The following is an 18,234-nucleotide window of genomic DNA, read 5'->3' on the forward strand; positions in this document are numbered from 1 at the left end:
TTTAACCAGTTTGCAATGAATATCCTGCACTCTCCAGGGTAGAAAAACAGCTACATGTCTTACTTAATGACTTAGCAACGTCACTAAAACTCTAATTTTCAGTGGATTTGTGTCTCGTAATGGTTGCCTTCCTAACCATATTATATTCACATTTTATATTATCTCCAAACATACCAGTAACCTGCTGCTATCAAGTGTATTGATGGTAGTACTTTGGTTTTCCATTTTGCTTCACAAATTAGTTGGTCTGATCTAAAGTCATTGGGAGAAGGTTAAGACTATTTGAACACATGTCTCTCTTTAATTGGTTGGCCTACTGTGAAATTTTTAAGGATATAAACTTGTTTTATTTTGTTTTAACTTTTTAGAAATCTCCTGCCTTTTATTTAATTGAAATTACCCAGCAGTTTCAAAATCAAAGGAGAAGTAGATTTATATGCAGGCCTGGCTACCGTAAAAGTCCTGATGTTGAAAGGTAATTTAAAAGTCTTTGGTCCTGAGTGTGCTGTGGATTTGTGAGCTCACACATAAAACAGTCCAAGTCACCTCCATGATGTAGAATTGCAGCATCTACTGTCTCAGTTAAGAAATAAATCTAAATTTGCTGGTTGAGCTCTAGATTAGCCATGTCCTTTAATGAGGGACAGCATTGTGGGGTGTTTGGATTGATTCCCAAACAACAAATTTTGTTCTTCCCCAGTCCCTCTAAGTGTACAGGAAAGTAGGAGTGTCTTCTGAGTTCTTAAGGAAGCAGAGATTCACTCTTAGAAGTTGCAGAAAACCAGTAGCTATTTATGGGGATGTCCTTATACTGTGGTTGCTTGATAGTGGGATGAGTGATGACAAGGCAGAGTGCTTGCGTTACAGCATTGGGACTGTTTTGAATATTCTCTGGGTGTCTTTGTTTCACTGAACTAGTTGCTTCAGACTAAGTAATGTTTATCTAAACAAATCCCTGCTAAAATAAAGTTGAAAGGTTTTTCAGGACCTCTGCTAGTGATCGTACAGATACGTTTCAGTTTGAGTAATTTGTCAGCCACTCTTTGTTTCAAGTTATGTTCATCAAATCAATGACACTGTCAAAAGAGCTGTGTCATACCAGTGGGCATACTTCCCAGCTTATAAGCTTTTGGTTCTGTCTTTTAATGATAGCAAAAGCAAACTGTGTTTTGAGTTAGACTACAGATATACTAAAACTCTCATGCAACAGTAATTTCCTGGAGTAATCCCGGTAGTGACTTTGAAGACACTTCAGAAGAGCAAAGGATTGCTTTCGTTCTGTTAATTTAGTAGTTATGCTAGTTAAAATAGAGAGATGCATTTCTTCAAGAGTCTGTCCCTAATAAAATCCATATTTATGTTAAGAACACGCTCTGAGAAACTGAGGCTTTCTGGTTCGCGTAGGATGAGTGAAGGGTATACCCCTCTAGAATTCATGTGGTGGTTATATTGGATTAGGCTGGAACGAGCTGAAGTAGGATGTCATAAGAAAAATGATCCTATATAAACTAGGCAATGTTCTTGCTTATTTTCTTATTAAATTTTTATTTCCTATACCAGTATGTGCAAACAACAGATCTGAGAGAAAAATCTAGATTCCTTTTTTTAAATATTTTTTTTCCCCTTATCAGTGGAGTTGTAAATGCAAGTTTTTTTCTACCTTTAAAAGTGAGGTACAAAACACTGCTTTGATAGGCACATACCAGACCATATATTTTGATGCTGGCAGTAATCAGAGCATCTAGTAAGCCAAGTAAATATGATCTGATGCCACTTAGCGTGCTAAACATTGAATAAATAATGCGTATTATTTTAGTGTCTTTTCTTATGGTAGTGGTGTATCTGAAGAATATATTCAAATCATCCTATTACTTGGTTAATTGACATCAAAATGCATGGTTTCTGGGAGACAAAATAAAAACGACATTTTGTTTTTAAATGCTCCTTTTTTTCTGATTGCTGTGTGTTGAGTGAGTAATCAAATGTAGACTCCCAAATGCCAACCTTTATTCTATTTAAATATTAAAATCTTAATTCTGTTTATTTTCTGTTTTATATATAAATTCTTTCTTACATTCTATTCATTTCAACTTAAATGATACCTGAAGATGCCTTTGTAATCCCACAGCCTAATCACTGAACAGTACAGTCAAATTCTTGAGCAACATTCAGGTAATCAATTTGGCTTGATTGTGACTATGGCAGAGGAGGTTACATCAGCACCGTAATAATTTGCTGTTTGTGACTTGCGTTGTTCTGAAATGCACACAGTGCTTTCTGCCTTGTCTCAGTCTGAACTTGCTACTCATTCAGTAAATGCTTTGGAGCAGACAAAACGTGCTGAATTTGCACTAAGTCATGAGCATTAGGTTCAGAGGGAAGTTCACCTACCATTTCAGTAACGGCGTCAGTGGCTAAATGCATTGACCTTGCTATGAATTCATAACTCCAGAATGGTTGTATTTAAGTAGTAAGTGGCTAGGAATTCAAAGTGTCCTGCATCATCGCAAGAGGAGTTCTATAAGCTAATGCATGAAGGCTTCCAAATACATCTTTTTGGTTTAACTACTTGTAATTGTTACAGAATTTGCTTTGAAGCTTAGTGTGACATTTACAATGCATATTGTTTGCTGTGGAATTATTTCATTCTAATCCAATGCTTTCAAAATGGTGATTTGGTCTTTTTGGTTGGCCAGTATGAAATATCTCCGATAGACCCAGAACGTGTCAGAGGAGGCATCGTGTTCAGGAAGACTATCATTCCAGGCTGCGGCTCATCTCTTTCACTCTGGATGTGCTGACATTGCAGTTTCCCAAAACATGGGAAGTTTGGCTGCATAATAAGCAGTAGCAGAGATACCTTATTTGTATTCCTCCTTGGAAACAAAACAAGATGGTGGTAACATAAAATGCCTTTTAGGGAGAGTGTGTGAGGCTAGCGATCTGCAGTATCCCTCTGCTGTGTCTAACTCATCCAGAATTGCTTCAGTAAAGATGTTGGTATGTCCCAGTCTGGTCAGGCTGTGGACATGCTGTGGCTGAATTAATCTCATTCCTATCTGAAGTTAGTCTCTGTGATTTGGCATATTCTGGCATAGACAGAAATGTTTTTAAGGAAGTAGCAAGAAGCAAATAGCAGTGCAGCATGAAGGCATTTATTTTGTTTAAAGCCAAAATGCGGTTGTATTTTAAAAATATGTATGAATTTCAAAAGCTTACAAATTCAACTGAAAGCATTATTGTAATTGCTTTTGGAAATATATATATATACTCACTTTTTACAGAAATGTAATATCAACCCAGGAGACCGTGAATACAACTTTCAGAGCTGTAATAAGCACAAGATCTGAATCATACAGAAGATGCTTATATGCTTTAAAGTTTTAAGATAGCAATAATTTTAGGAGTTGTAGGCATTTGTAACTGTGAGAAGAAAACTTCCCAAGTTCAAAATTCCAGGTTACTTTTTCTAAATGATTGTCAGGATATTTGAGAAATGATTCATGAGCTTCTGAAAACTTAGCAATAGTGGTATGGACATAAAGGGTATGAAACAGATATTTAAGAAATGCTGTTCAGGCAGCTATTTCAAACATAGTGCTTCATGTGGTGAGTTTGTTTTTCTCGCAGGGAATCAAAGTTTCTGGATTGCAGCGGCCTTCGAGATATGCTTTCCATATCACTTTTCTATATAAGGAATTTTCTGGTTTATTTTGTACATGTTACATTTCCTTAATGATATGGCCAGAATTTGTTTCTAGATAAATAGTAGTTGACAACCACAGGGATTGCATATAATCTGTGAGATTTTCAGCAGTCATCTGTTCTACATAGCCCTTTTAGAATATTTACTCTGTATCTCTCAGCCTTTATGTCTTTTGCAAAGCACTGGTATGCTTAGCAGCATTAACAAATTGAAGTGGTTTCTTTTTTTGAGCTTAGAAATGTGTTGGCATTGAAAGGCATTTTCCAACAGTGTTTAATCTCTTAATAATGTTAACTAAGTTTAATATTAAATCTTTTTCATTTGAAATGTTTTGAAGAACTCATGCATGACTGATAGTGGATGATCATTGATTTAAACAATTGTTTCACTTTATTATACAGATAAACCACAGGAGTAGTATTCCAGCCTCAAAGTACACTGCACAGAGTCAGGCTGGTGTCTGCATGCAGAAGACTGAGATTATGCAGTCCGTTTTGAGTCAATTCAAACATTATGCTGCTCTATTTTAGAATGTCCTTTTGTTTCCGATCCAAATGGACAGACAACTTGCTTTTATCCATGGAAACACTGCATCTGTTCCGTGGTACTGGCAAGTAGTGATGTTAGCAAACGTTTCTTGCTTAAATTGTTGAGCCATTGTTTCAAATGTTTCATCAGTTGAAACGTTTTGCTTTTAACTGTGGCACTAGCTGTCCTGAAGGAGAGCCTGCTGGTGGCAGCATGCTCGTCAGATGTCAACTAAGCTTAAAGAACTCTTGGTGCTATTTTATTCTTGTCATGACTATAGGGTTCTTCAGTAGCATGAGCTGAGGCTTTAACTTTTTTCCCTGTTTTCTTATTTAGTTGTGGTTTAGTTCTTTTTGGAGTACTAGCTGTTGAAAATACAGTCTTGAAAGAAACAGTGGTAGACAGCTATTTTCATTTTATTATAAGAATTACTTTTTTGACAGTTGGAAAATACTCTGCTTTTTTAATTTGGGGTTATGTGGTTAAATTTTATTTATTTATTTTTATTTCAACTTGCCAACAGAATTTATATTTATTATCAGATTAGTAGGATTTATTTCCTTACACCAATGGTTCTTAACTTGTTACTTATGGATTGCTTTGATCCATGTACTACTTAAGAGGTCTGTAAAAGGTAAATAAGAATAAGGATATTATCAGCTAAAAGGGCCAATGCAAGGATTCATGTCAGTGTTTGAAAATTTTTAGTGGTCAACACACATACAGTAAATCTGCAATTTATTCAAGAATGTAACACATTTTCATGTTGTATGAAATCATGTTTCCCAGTAATGGCACAAGTGTAAAGCTTGTGTTTAAAATCTCTCTCTTTCTTTTTAATGCTCGGTTATGGTATTGGAAAAACTTGTGGCTTTCTGAACACTTACATAGTATATATTATCAGATTCTCGGCGTTTCCTTAGGTTCCTGATAGGATCTTTAGAGAAACTTACAGTTAACATTATTGCCAATTGGTTATAAAGATTCTTTTTAAGGAAAGCTGAGACAGATTCAAGGAAGGAGAGGGAACAAATGGAGACAAGTAGCTGGCTGCTGCTCTCTCTTATGAGAACTAAAATGAGGTAATTGACATCTGGAGCCTGTTAGGAAATGCTGGAGTGTGTAATGCTTAAGATCACTTGATACAAATTTATGCACTTTCAGTGTTTTATGAATTCTGTTAGGAAATGCTACTGTAAAGGCCCTGACTATTTCTAAGACCAAAAGTTGCATTTTCACTGTTGCAATAAGGCAGTAATTTACCAAACTGCATTGTCTACATTTTAGCAGGTTTTTTTTAATTAAGGTACAATTTCGGTAACTCTGAAACCAAGGTACAAGGGCTGGTGTTACTTCTGGCCTAGCTGAAGGCCTGTGTGTTGAGAAAAGCGAATGACACAGCAAATATATAACCCATGACTGTGGAGAGCAAGATTAAAACATGAATGAGTACTCGGAGCCAAGAAATGCAATATTAGAACATTCTGACTTACTGTTAAGCAGAGGTTTGTTAAACATCTATTAATAAATAATTATTTTAAACTGGAAAAATGTGATTTTGAGGGGTCATTTAGTGTTTGTTTTCTTTTAATACACATGTTACTACCTGTGTAGTGCTGGAATGCTCTTTGGGGGCAAAAAAAAGAGGTAGTATGTGGAAAAGAATAGCAGAATACTGTAAGACAGCATCTAGCCTCCTGATTTTGGGAGACAATCTTTTCTAAGGAGGATGTGCCTTGGCCCAAATAAGGTGGTTGAATTTCCATAAATTTGGTGTTTGGCACTGACAGAGAAGACTGAACTAAAAAGAACTGACCTTGATAATTTTTGCATTTCTGTATTTGGACCAAGTCCTTTACTGTGTACAGTTTTTCTGTTATGTGGATTTTGATGAGCTGAGAAAGGTAATGGAGGCATGCATGGAGATCCTGGAATTGGAGGGGAAGGAAAAGGGACTGCAGCCTGAGGAAAAATAGGTAGGTAGTGTGTAAGAGAGAAAAGGAAGGCTTTTCAAGTCCTCAGTGTGTAAGAGTAAAGTGCAGTTTTAGAAGATTTTTAAAACAGAAGCTGAGGAAATATGATGCTTTCAGATTTACCAGGGAGGACAGGTAGGTAGGAGAAGGGAAAAAAAAAACCCCCACAGTGTTCCCGTTGTGTCCAAAGTGACATCTTACGTGATCCTGTAGTTGTTCTGTATAACTGTGTGCCTTCCAGTTCTTTTATGGCTTAGTCATATTTCGTGCCTATCCTTATGCTTTGATTTCAGAGAGCTGAGTTCATGAATGTGAAAGCTCCCACTTAAAAAATTAACAGTAAACTGGCATACGTCTTGCAAAAACAATGGAGAAATTTTTCTCTTCAGTCGTCATAACTCTGCAGATGGGTGGGTGACATACTTTTGGCAATGCTAGAAAAAATGTTCAGAAATCTTCACAGTGCTACTTCAGAGTTGTCATGGAACATAACTTACAGACAAACACCATACATCCAAGGTGGTAATTAATGCTTTTTAAAGTATAACATTTTTGCAGACTTCTTAGAAAATGCCTTTAATTTGGCATGGCCAATCTTGAAGTAGCATAAATGTTTCACTTTGGTGTTGAGGTTCACAAAGCAGTGTGCCTGATACTTTTTTTTTCCCACAGTTAACTGTTTTTTAGGAACACTTATGTGCTGGCTGTTAATAATACATGAAGGGTAGAACTTAGAAAGACACGGTTGGCTTGTATCTTTGGTCTTCCTTCTTGTAGTGTAACAGTTTTTCCTTCACTAGTGTTTGTTGAACATACTGTACACCCAGCATGGGTACCTGAGTGGTGCTCACCCGGCTTTGGGAGGTGTGCAGTTGGCCAGCGTTCTGCCCGTGCCTGTGTACTGCTTGGTGCCAAAACGCTGAGTGAACAGCAAGACTGAGACCTGCTTTACCACTCTTGTTTGTCATGTTCTGAGCAAACAGTTGAGCAAACAGTGTATTGCTACATGTCTGTGTTTCGGTTTGTTTGGTTTTTTTTTTCTTCTTAAAGCTTTTGTTTAGATGTGTGCTTTTTTTTTTTTTTTTAAGTGGACATAGCAGTTCTGTTAGTGCCTTGTGTATAAGCTTAGCAAAGAGCTGAGCTGTGCTCACACAGAACAGTTTATGCTTTTGAAGATGGGGGGAGACCAGTCACGTTACAGTTTGGCTTTGAATCTGTTTGAGAAAAACCCCACAGATTATTCATTATAGATGAAAGGGCCTTTCTAAAGCTTTTGTCATCAGAAGGAAGATGCCTTCTGTGGCAAACCCCTCATGACATAGTTCCCTGAAAAGCTTGTTGCTGGCTTCCAAGTTCGAGCAGGGCTCTATCCTAGCAACTAGGGAAGAGTCCCTCCTCCTTTTTCCAGAGGAGCGGAGCTGGGGCACTGTGTAGGGGACTGTGAGCCAGTGCATCTTGTGATCTAAAAGACCTCACACAGCTGAGGTGGATGTTTACTTTTTAGGTGTCATCCCCTGACCCTGTTGATTAATTGGTGTTTTCCAGTTCCAATCTCTCTTAAAGTTTTTGTTCTTTTTATCCTGAAATTCCTGGTTCTCATGATTTCTCTTGTCCTTCGTTCTCTGTTCTCAAGTTGTTTTTGCTGGGATATTGCAACACTTGAAAAATGTGACTGAAAACAGTAAGTTGAGCAGAATGGTTATATCTATGCGTAATGTTAGTAATGCTGTTAAGGGCTCTGTTTTTCTTAAATAACCTTTTAGATTAAAGCTTAAGATGGATACAGCAGCATTCAGTGAAGTGAGTTATTTTGATGTTTTAGGTTCAGACTTGGTGTCTTTTAATAGCAAATGGCCTTTAAAAGATGAGGAATTGGAAATGCTGTCCTGGGAAATGCTCATGGTTGTTTTTGTGAAGCGTCTTTTACTCTGCATTTCATACACAGGCTATGTGTATGTATAGAGATTTCTTCTGCAGGAATTAAAATACTGATTTTTGTTTCATGTCTAATATTTTTATATACAGGTTTATTCCAGAATTGGAAGAACTCGAATGATATATTTTATCCATGTTTGGAAAAAGATAGTTGCTACAGACAAAGAGGATTGACACTGTTATTGCAAAAAGATGAGTATGTTAAAGCCAAGTGGACTTAAGGCTCCTTCAAAGACCATCAAGCACGGGAGTACATTGCTGAAAACACCTGCATCTGTTGCAGCTGGTAAAGGAATATTTAAATATCTTAACTTTTCCCTTATTCATCTTCTAACAAAAAATACCTTTAAAGCTATGAGTATGCACTATTTTTACTATTTACACCAAGGTATTTTAGCTTGTAATTCTGGTCTATAAAAGTAATTTGTACAACGTGCCAAAAATCTGAAGTTACTAATTAGATGTGATCAGGCAGCTTTCCTTGAAGAAATCTTATCATGATAAAAATAATTGGGTAGTTTCTGAGGTAAGACTTGTAATCTTCACAAGATCTTTACCAAAACCTGTATTAAATGCATTTAACGTCACTGTCCTTAGATTTTGAACTATTGTATTCCAGAGATTACAGTGTTTTCATAAGTAAGAAAGTTTGGAATTGTCCTTTTCCTTGTAGAAATCGTGCTTTTCCAAATGCTTGTTACATTGAAACTAAGTAATGACACTTTCTGGAATATTAGTGTATTTAATTCCTGTTGCATTCTTACTGTGCTTGATTCCAGCTCCAGCAGAAAAAGCAGCTTCCAACGAAAAGACCTCCAGCACAACCACTGCAGATGCACATGAAGAGTTTGTGGATGATTTCAGAGTTGGGGAGCGTGTTTGGGTCAATGGAAATAAACCTGGCTTTATCCAGTTCCTTGGTGAAACACAGTTTGCTCCAGGACAGTGGGCAGGGATTGTTCTGGATGAACCCATTGGTAAGAATGATGGCTCTGTGGCTGGAGTTCGCTATTTCCAGTGTGAACCCTTGAGGGGAATATTTACAAGACCATCAAAATTGACAAGAAAAGTGCTGACAGAAGATGAAGCCAATGGTACACCGACAGCTCATGCTTCTAGAGCTACATCACCAACTTCCGTATCGGCTGTTAGTATGGTGTCTTCATCCACTGCTGCACTTCCCCCTTCAGGAATTCCACAAAAAACTTCACCACTTGCTGCTAAGGAACATTCAACTCCTCAGATTAGCAATCTTTCAAAAACTGCAAGTGAATCTATATCAAATCTCTCTGAAGCTGGATCACTAAAGAAGGGAGAAAGGGAGCTCAAAATTGGAGATAGAGTTCTGGTAAGATTCCCGTACAGCCTCTGTCTCTGCTTTTGATTGATTGATAGATTGATTGATGGAAATTGTAACTTCTGCTAATATTCAAAACGTTTCCTTGGTCAAGGTAGTGTAAATTTATGCTCTAGCTTTCTTTTCGTTGAGTGTACTCTGTAGACGAGGTCTTTGCACGCAGCTTTGCATGCCGTAGGAAGATCTCTGCAGTACCAAGATAAAATGGTTAATTTGGCAGGTTTTAATCTATTATATTTTGCTAATGTTTTAAAAAAATAATTCATTATTTAACAACATATTTGTAGCTTATCTTTCCATACCTTGAAGAACTGCCGTCATACCAAATAAAAATAGAGCTTGTGAGATTTCCATGCAGCTCTTTTCAGGGCCATGTTTTTAGAAAGCTATCAGTTCAATAATTGATTGTTCCCCTGAGTGGTGATAGGCAGCAACAGAAGTAGCCACATAATGCCACTGATCACCCAGGAATTACATGTTCTGTTGGTGACGTGTCATGGTACTTGGCTGCCCTTCTGATATTTAGAACCATAAATGCTTCTGCTGATGTATCATTTCACTCTTTTAAAAGGGAGTTAAGTTTTGTTAGTTTAAACATTTTTTTTAAATAATGGTGTTGTATACCTTTTATATTTGGATCAATGTAATAGAGCATGGGTCACTTGATAACTGATTTGACATACACCTACTAAGAAAAGTGGGAAACTGCCTTCAAACACTAGCTTTTGCTTGAAGAGGCAGTAGAAAGCTGGTGGTACCTTGTTTATGTTGTGTCCTTTTATTTAAAGGCTATGTATGTAGTCTTTAAATATAACCCAAATGATACTTGTATGTCCACCAGATCTACGATTGCGATAACACAGATCTGATTTTAGGTCTGAATTGTGTGTGTGTCATTAAGCTGAAGAATTGTCTTACTGTTGTTTTGATATGATCTCTCTTTATTTACAATATAATTTTTAAAATTTCTATTAGGTAAAAACAAGGACAGGAATGAATACCCTGGCATAGAAAGCATTTCTGGGGTTATTGTAAGAATCTTGTGTAGAAGAAGTCTCATGGATTTCATGGTTTGCCTTGCACTGCCCCACCAGATAACGATTCCACAGTGAAGGTGGATTGCTATTTTAATTTTTTAATATTTTTTTTTAAGGACAAATTTGACTCCCCTTTCTGTGTAAAGACAGCTTAAAACATAGGGCCAAGCTGAAGAAAGTGTGAAGGGAACTAAGGTGAAGTGAGGGCAGGGTTTGGCTGACAGCTGGAGTTGGGCTGAGATGCATTTTCTTGGAGTGGCAATGGAAACAAAGATTTACCGTTTATCCCTGGCTATTTCTGTCAGAGACTAGAGCCCTGTCGTCTTCCAGTCAGCATCGGGTTTTTAACCATTTGTTTGCCTATATCTCAAGGATCTTCGTGAGATCTTCTGGGATGTCCTCTCTGGGTGGGAAAATTATCTGATGCCTATAAAGGCATCACTCTCCTGTGTCTTATTAGTGCAAATTACAGAAGTGTATTGCAAGTGCCAGTTTGATAGTAGTAAGGTCCTAAATTCTGTTTAAGTAGAACACATTAAACTTCATCCTCCCTACTTCCTCTGTTTGCCTTAAGTCTTTCCTGTTGAGTCATCAAATTGTAGTTTGAGGTTTTGGGGCAATTCCTAGCACAGCATGTCAGTGATGTGTATCTGTAATTTATATCCCACTATAAGACAATGCATACACAGGAATATGAATGTTAATGACAGGTTTCTGGTCTGCTCATTTTTAACCCTTTTGGGTGCCATGATAATTTTTTAGTAGATCCCAGGCTCTGCTGATGTCATGTCTAATAAAAATTCAGGTGTAACTATCTTAAATTGCCAGGTTATTGCAAATACTAGTAAACTTGGCTGAATAATCCATTCATCTGTTAATAGTATGTTTTTTCTCTGCCACTGAACTCCTGTCCCGCACTATGGACTGTAGAACTGAGCTGACTAATTGTTGGAAACGGTCCTCAGAGCCTACAGCTACCACCAGTTGTTGTGAAAGACCTGTCACTTACTGTAGCTTGCTTAGCCATTCCTACTCCATCTAAGGTACAAATGCAACTGGACTGCTCCATGTTGTTTGGTTTTTATTTATACTGACAGCAGTAACTTTTCAGTAATACCTTATGCAAGAGGATTAGAGGCTTGATGGAATGTCTGTCTTGCCTCAGCATAGAATTTCCCTTTGAAGTGACAGTGTAGTGTCATGGCCATGAGACATGCTCCCATCTGACCGTACCGTTGCAGAACTCCAGCAACTAAATGCTGTACGCATCCATCAGTTCTTGCAGGTTGGACTGACTGCTGTTGAATGCTTTGTGAAGGTTCTTAGTGATAACAATGCTGTGATGATTATGGATATACAGGTAAAACAACTGCAGAGAATTGCATCTTGAAAACGGTGAGCCTCCAGCAGTGTGGAATTGCAGTTCAGCAGAACAATGAGTTCATGATAGACAAAAGCTCATTTGGGAGTCTTATTAAAATACATTACTGGAAAAGTATGTCCTTAAGGGCAAATTCATAGACGGGTAAGACACAGCTCGCCAGCTAAGATTACATTCTGGAATGGACTTCAGACGTGGCTCAACGTTGTTGATCTTAGTATGTGATCTTGGGGTGTGGAGTGTTACACTGAGGCATTTAAATCTGTTACATTTTTTCCTCTAAATGTGATTTTAAAACCTACTTAATAGGAGTTATCTTAAATTGATCTGTTCAATTATTTTATCTTTTTTTTTTTGTTGGCAACTGGTTGTTTTTGATGATTCCTTCAACAAAAAAGGTAAAATCGTACAGCTTTTCTGGGTTATCAAAAACCAAGTTACCATTCTGAAAACTGTTTAAATGCTGGATAAATGCGTTTACCAATTTACATCTCAACTCAGCTTCTTTTTTGCATTACACAAATGTAAATTTGACACAAGTTTGTTGAACCTGAAATGCTGGGTTCAAAGCATTTCAGGCTTGACAAACTGATGTGTCCCAACAGCTAAGTTTTGTTGGAAAATTTTTCAGTTCCTACTGAGACGTTAGTACTATTCCTCTACATCAAAAGCAGCTGTCAGCTTTTCACAGTTGCTTCTGCATTCTGTCACAGAAAACTACTGCATCAGATGGTCATAACCAGTGGTGTTGGGATGAGGTAGTTTAATGGCTGTACGTGCAAAGGAATTTTGAAGAGATGATTAAAGCTGTAGTACATGGTTGGTATTGTTTTGTGTGGATAGAAAAAATGTCTTAAACTTGTTTTCTTATTCATTCGATCTCTAGTTGTTTCACCAGTCTTTTGTGTACTTAAAGTTAGAATTTCCTAACGCTACATTGTCCCATATGTAAAGTTCCCCCCAAACTTCTGTGGGAGAACTGATGTCTTTAAAAAAAAAATACAGATTTAGTATTTAATAAAGGAAGCTTCCAATGTCCATATCCCTGACTTATTTGGATGTGAAGACAGGTACCGTACAGGATCATTCCTTAATTGAGGTAACATTAGGAAGAACAGTGGTTATGTACAAACTAAGTGTTCAGGACACTCATTCAGATGGTTGTCAGAGAAAAGAAACACCACTGCAAAAAAACAAGTAGAGTTGTGAGGTGATCACCTATATATTCTGAAATGCAGGCTTGCTTAGAATATCTCATGTGAGGTTGTGCTTTACAATGCAATAGATGTGAAGATGAAAAGATGCAAAAGCAAGCAGGCTTGCTTTTTCAGGGGGCAGAAAACATATTTTTGCAAAAGACCTTGTATATGAAAAAAAGTTTTATTAACATCAAAATAGGTAGTGCTTCAAGGTGTGCAATATGTTAGCTATATTCCTGTGGATGCCTGCAGAAAAATACTTGAGGTAGATTTGCTCTAACAGTCAGCTATAACTTCCCCCCCCCCCTCCCCCACTAGTTTGAAGAAGACATATTCCAGACTGTTAAATCAAGTTATAAACATCAGAAAAATAGCTCGTGGTAGACATCAATGTCTGTAAGGGAAATATAATAATAGTGGAAGAATTCACATTGTCCTGTTTTCTGGAGTTCTCTTTCTTGAGATTCTGGAGGAGTCAAAGTAAATCAAAAGCAAATCAAACTAAATGAATCCATGAGCTGAAGTATTATATCCCCGTATGGATGTTCCAGTGCAAAAGGAGAGATTTCTGTCGTTTACTTCTTCTCAAAAACAGTTAGGTTAAAACAGCACACAAGCCCTCTGCTGTCTTGGAGATCTCTGATAAGAAATCTGTCTCCCTCAAGTCCTGGTATATTTGATCCATATTCAGCAAGCCTGTATTTAATTGCCTAGCTGACTTGAAGCTGAGCACTAATTTTCCTTTGACTAACAAGTACCTGAAAATACTTCATGTTAATATGTAGAAATGTTGAAAATATAGGGAGATAAAGTACATATTTTAAATAGTTGTGGTTTCTGATATTAACTCCTTACAGCCCAAGTTTTCATTTGGTGCACTGATGTATAACTTTTACTGGAAAAAATAATACAGCTGAACCAAAGGAGAAGTTATTAATGCAGAGTTATTCAAATAGCTCTGTATTAACCATGATTTTCATTCTTAACATCTGAAGTGTGTTCTGGAATCTGGATATGATTTAGTTGTTAGAAAGAGGACATTAACTCTGAGCAGCCTGGTCTCATATTTGGGGATTGCTTAAAGTAGGAAATTATGTGGAAATCTGCACTTCCTTCATTGCACTCGTCCAGCCTTTACTGGGTTAATGACAGAGTGCAAGGTCTTTAACACGACTGTAGTTGATTTGCCTGCTGAAAATTAGGCTACAGTTTCAGCATTTTGAATCTTGTATGAATAAGAATTCCTATGCAGAAAGTGGTCCCTTCTTGTGCCTGTGGAGGTATTGTCACTTAGGTACCAAATCAGATGGGGAAAGAATAACTGAAAACTAATTCAGAAAACAAATTACTTTCAGGCTAAGCCAGTTTCTCTTTCCTGTTTGAGGTGCAGCCAGAGAACCTGTTTGCCTTGGTCTTGCGAGTACTTATGATTTCTTCACAGCCCAATGCAAAGTTGATTTTAAAAACAAACAAAAACCGCTGAACTAACCAACCAACCAAACTCAACTTGCTGAAATGAAAGGGGAAAACCTGCTTTGTGTGAAAACCATTGCACCTAACAGAAGTTGAAGCAGCTTTGAGAGCATCTTAGGCTTGTTCCTGGAGGGACCAGATGCTGTATTTTAAATAAATAAATAAAAATCTGATCAGCCTAAGGGGCCTTAGTCTTCTCAAGGGATTAAAGTGCTTTCATTCATTTAACCAGTTACAGCTTCATCACGGTCTGCCAAATGTGATGCTTCTGGAGCTGAGCTGTAAAGCTGTAACTTGGGCCTCCGTCCATATGTTCACAAAAGGTTGCAAACGAGATTTACGGCCATATGCTGAAGTGGCCTTTTTGTAGAGTTATTTTCTATGCATGAGTAACATCTGACTTCTTATTCTCTGTTTTACACAGCTCGCTGCAAGTTCCTACTTGCTTCGTTACTTCTTACTACGTTTTTTAGTGATGCAATAGGCAGAGGCTGGTAGGAAATTATTGTCAGATTCAGTTTCCACCCATGTAACCTATCTCCAAGTAAACATGACGTAAGACTGCCAACTGATTAAATTCCAGGGCTCTTGAAAGCAACAAAGGGGAAAAGAAACCTCACATGTAGGGAGAAGTTTCTCCTTTTAGAAGTGATCCTGTATTTTCAATGTGTTTTTTTTAAGTTTTCCATTTTCTAGTTTCTGTAACATTCTGAATAGGAAATGCACTTCTGAGTGTAGTCTATTTAAAAATCTACTATAGTCAGTACTTAACTGCTAGAAAAACAAATATTCATTGGCATTGTTACAGTTAAAGCAATGTAAAAATATCTTGCCACGATTGCATACGAGGACGGAAAAGGAACAAAAACTTGGAAGTTGAGAACAAGCAATTGTTACGCACTCTTCTGGGGCTGTCCTCTCCCCAGCCTTGCTTATTGTAACTGCAAATGCACCACAATGTTTAACTGCTCAATCACATTTTTGCTTTATCCTTAAGCTGAGTTGACTGTAGGGTATTTTGATGGCTTTGTCATGTTAAGTCAAGGGTGAAAGTAATTTTTATATTTATGTATGTATATTTAGACATAGTGTTTTGGATACTGTAAAGGATAACGTAGACTAGCGTGCAAAGTGGCTGCCACAGCATGAAATAAATATATGAGAATATAGCTGAAGGATAAGGGCTAATTCCAAAGGCTTTGTAATTCATTATCTGGGTGATTTTCTCTGTGCAAACCACAGCTTTTATGTTACTTTTAAACATTTTTCAGGATTTCAGTTTGTTACCTGTCTGTTCACAGATAAACAAGATGTTAAATTTATCTCATTGCAGCAAGGTGTGAGTTGTTTCTAACTGTGAGTCATTGTGGTTTGGCAGCTCCTTATTTAACTTAAAATTGCATGTGAGTTACTGGGATATAATGGCAGCAAAAAGTAACTTCACATGCTTTGTTAATAGTTTGTGCATGCAAGGCTGGTTTAGGATTTTGTGTATGCGTGTGTGTGTGGACTCCTTGTCTCCCTTCCCCTCCCCCTGCCTTTCCGGGGGGAGTGATATCCAGGAACATGTTGTCCTTGCTCATTTCTACACAGGATGGGCGGAAGGACGATTTATTTACTTACCTATTTTAGTCTTTGCCTTTGCTTTTTTCTTTTTTTTTTTTTGTGGTGTTGAAGTCACATGTGGCTTTCGTAGTACGGAATTGCTGTTAGGTTTTTTTATTGCTTCCTTTGTGACTGAACAAGTTGATTGAATGAATTGAACCTCAATAGCACATAATTTTTAATTATTAAACTGTGCTTTTTTCCTGGAAGTAAAGGGTTGTGTGCTAGTGCTGTGTCAGTGCGAGTGTCATAGCTCTTCTGCCCACTTGGACCTGGCTTTTGAACTTGCTAGCCAATTGCAGCCAACTTGGGTAGAAATGTGGAGGTTTCAAACATAAGTTCTTAGAAGTTTCATGGAAGCAGATAGCCCGATAGAAGGTAGAGAATCTGAGCATCAATTCTGGCAAAGCTGCAATTTGCCTTCATTTTTGCTTATCACAGGATCCACATGATCAAGTTCTTGTCTAAACGCTGTTCCCATCAACAGAAATAGCAGTAGTCACTCTCGCATTTTTAGATGGCAAAGTCACTCAACCATAATACCCGATGCCACAGGAAAACTGACATCATTAATTGCTATTCACAGAATTACTGGTTTCAGAATTCTGAATTAGGGAGGCTGGTTTAAAGTTTAGTAGAATGCCTTGATCAAGTGTTGGGTGCTACAAAGATATTTCTAAAAGGAAATAGGATAATCTGAAGCTGGGCTGTCTAGTATCAAGAAAAAAAAGACAGTCAAAACCTGACAAGAACCAGGTGTTGACAAACTAAAACATAGCAGTTTTGCCAAACGTTTTACTTCCTTTAAAACTATAGATTTAATGAAAAAAACTGTTGTGTAGTGGGACTTTTTTTTTATTTATTTTGATTTTTTTTATTTTAATTTTGAACGCTATCTAACTTCAAAATTAGCATTGGACTTTATGCATATATTCAAGAACTGGGCAGTGGATGGCAAACACCCACCCCCACCTCCCTAACAAAAAAAAAAAAAAAGTGGATTGCTTGGTACCACCACTGGATGATATGGTCACTAGTATGATGTTTCTTTGAGTTCATCTCATACTATGCTCTGGAAGTAATTGTAAATCATTCCTGATGAAATCACTGGATAGTCAGAGGGGTAAATAACAATGTCCATGGAGCAGTCCAGAGGGGCTGCTTGTTTCATCTCCACCAGCTCAAGCTGTTGGTTGCATTTTGCCTTCAATGGCAGAGTTTATAAGCCTAAGAATGAGGGCATAAGCTGCATACCACCCATGGGCAGCTGACTAGTGACTGAAGAAGATCCAGGAGCTAAAGGTATTGCAGGGGAGTTCGTGAGTTGATGTGGCAGGACAAGCAGCGAAAATACCTGTGCTCTAATCAGTGCTGACCTGCTTTTGGTCAGTATCACATGCTCTATGTAGTTACATGCTCAGTTATTTGAAAAGCCCATTGGCAAGGATTCAGAACACAGCTGCAAAATGACTCAAGCAAGAGAAAGTATCTTGCCATAAAAGACCTGAAGAACTCAATCTGTTTAATTTATGAAGGGAAAAATTAAGGTGCCTTATTTAAAATGTATGTTCCTGCATGGTGAATGCCAGTTGCTGAAGAGCTCTATCATCGTCCAAATAAAAGCATAATGAGAGTCAGTGGCTAGAAGCCACAGTCAGTGGGTTTTTTTTATTTCAAATTTAAATATGTTTATAACAACAGAGTGATTAACTATGAAAATAGACCGTCAGTGGAAGCATGTTTGCTGATGGCTATCAGCTCTGATCTAAAAACATCAACACATACAGCTTAGCTCAGTAGGGTTACAGGGTTAATGACAGATGCAGCTGGGTGAAATGTAAAGACCTGTTTCAGGAGAGCCAGAGGAGATGATCTGATGGTTCTCTCTGGCCTTGAATGGGTGAATGCATTGATTAAATCCAACTGCTTTTGCCAGCTGGAAACAGTTCCTCTAAATTGTGAGGAACAAGAGAAAGACGATTCTAATTAGTAGATCCCAGTTTTTCAAAGATGCCATTTGTTTGCCTGGATGTTTTGTGC

At 37.6% G+C, this 18,234-nt stretch overlaps 1 protein-coding gene and 1 non-coding gene across 16 annotated transcripts in view; both read left to right on the forward strand.

The window, feature by feature from the left end:
* CLIP1 (CAP-Gly domain containing linker protein 1) overlaps positions 1-18,234 on the forward strand; it is an 81,365-nt gene that overhangs the window by 11,973 nt on the left and 51,158 nt on the right. For 14 of the 15 annotated variants that reach the window (XM_040609665.1, XM_040609547.1, XM_040609564.1 and 11 more), the window contains 2 exons: positions 8,233-8,428; positions 8,922-9,490. In XM_040609665.1, coding sequence (XP_040465599.1) covers positions 8,335-8,428; positions 8,922-9,490 — 663 coding nt within the window. In that variant the 5' untranslated portion in view covers positions 8,233-8,334. Of the gene's footprint in view, positions 1-7,669; positions 7,889-8,232; positions 8,429-8,921; positions 9,491-18,234 lie in introns of those variants that run through there. The other variant, XM_040609581.1, reaches the window with a different exon arrangement.
* Positions 2,720-2,880, forward strand: LOC121082783. Its single transcript, XR_005826113.1, has one exon. It is a non-coding gene; the product is annotated as a U1 spliceosomal RNA (small nuclear RNA).

This window comes from Falco naumanni, chromosome 1 (genome assembly GCF_017639655.2).
Source record: "Falco naumanni isolate bFalNau1 chromosome 1, bFalNau1.pat, whole genome shotgun sequence".
Taxonomy (NCBI): Eukaryota; Metazoa; Chordata; class Aves; order Falconiformes; family Falconidae; genus Falco; species Falco naumanni.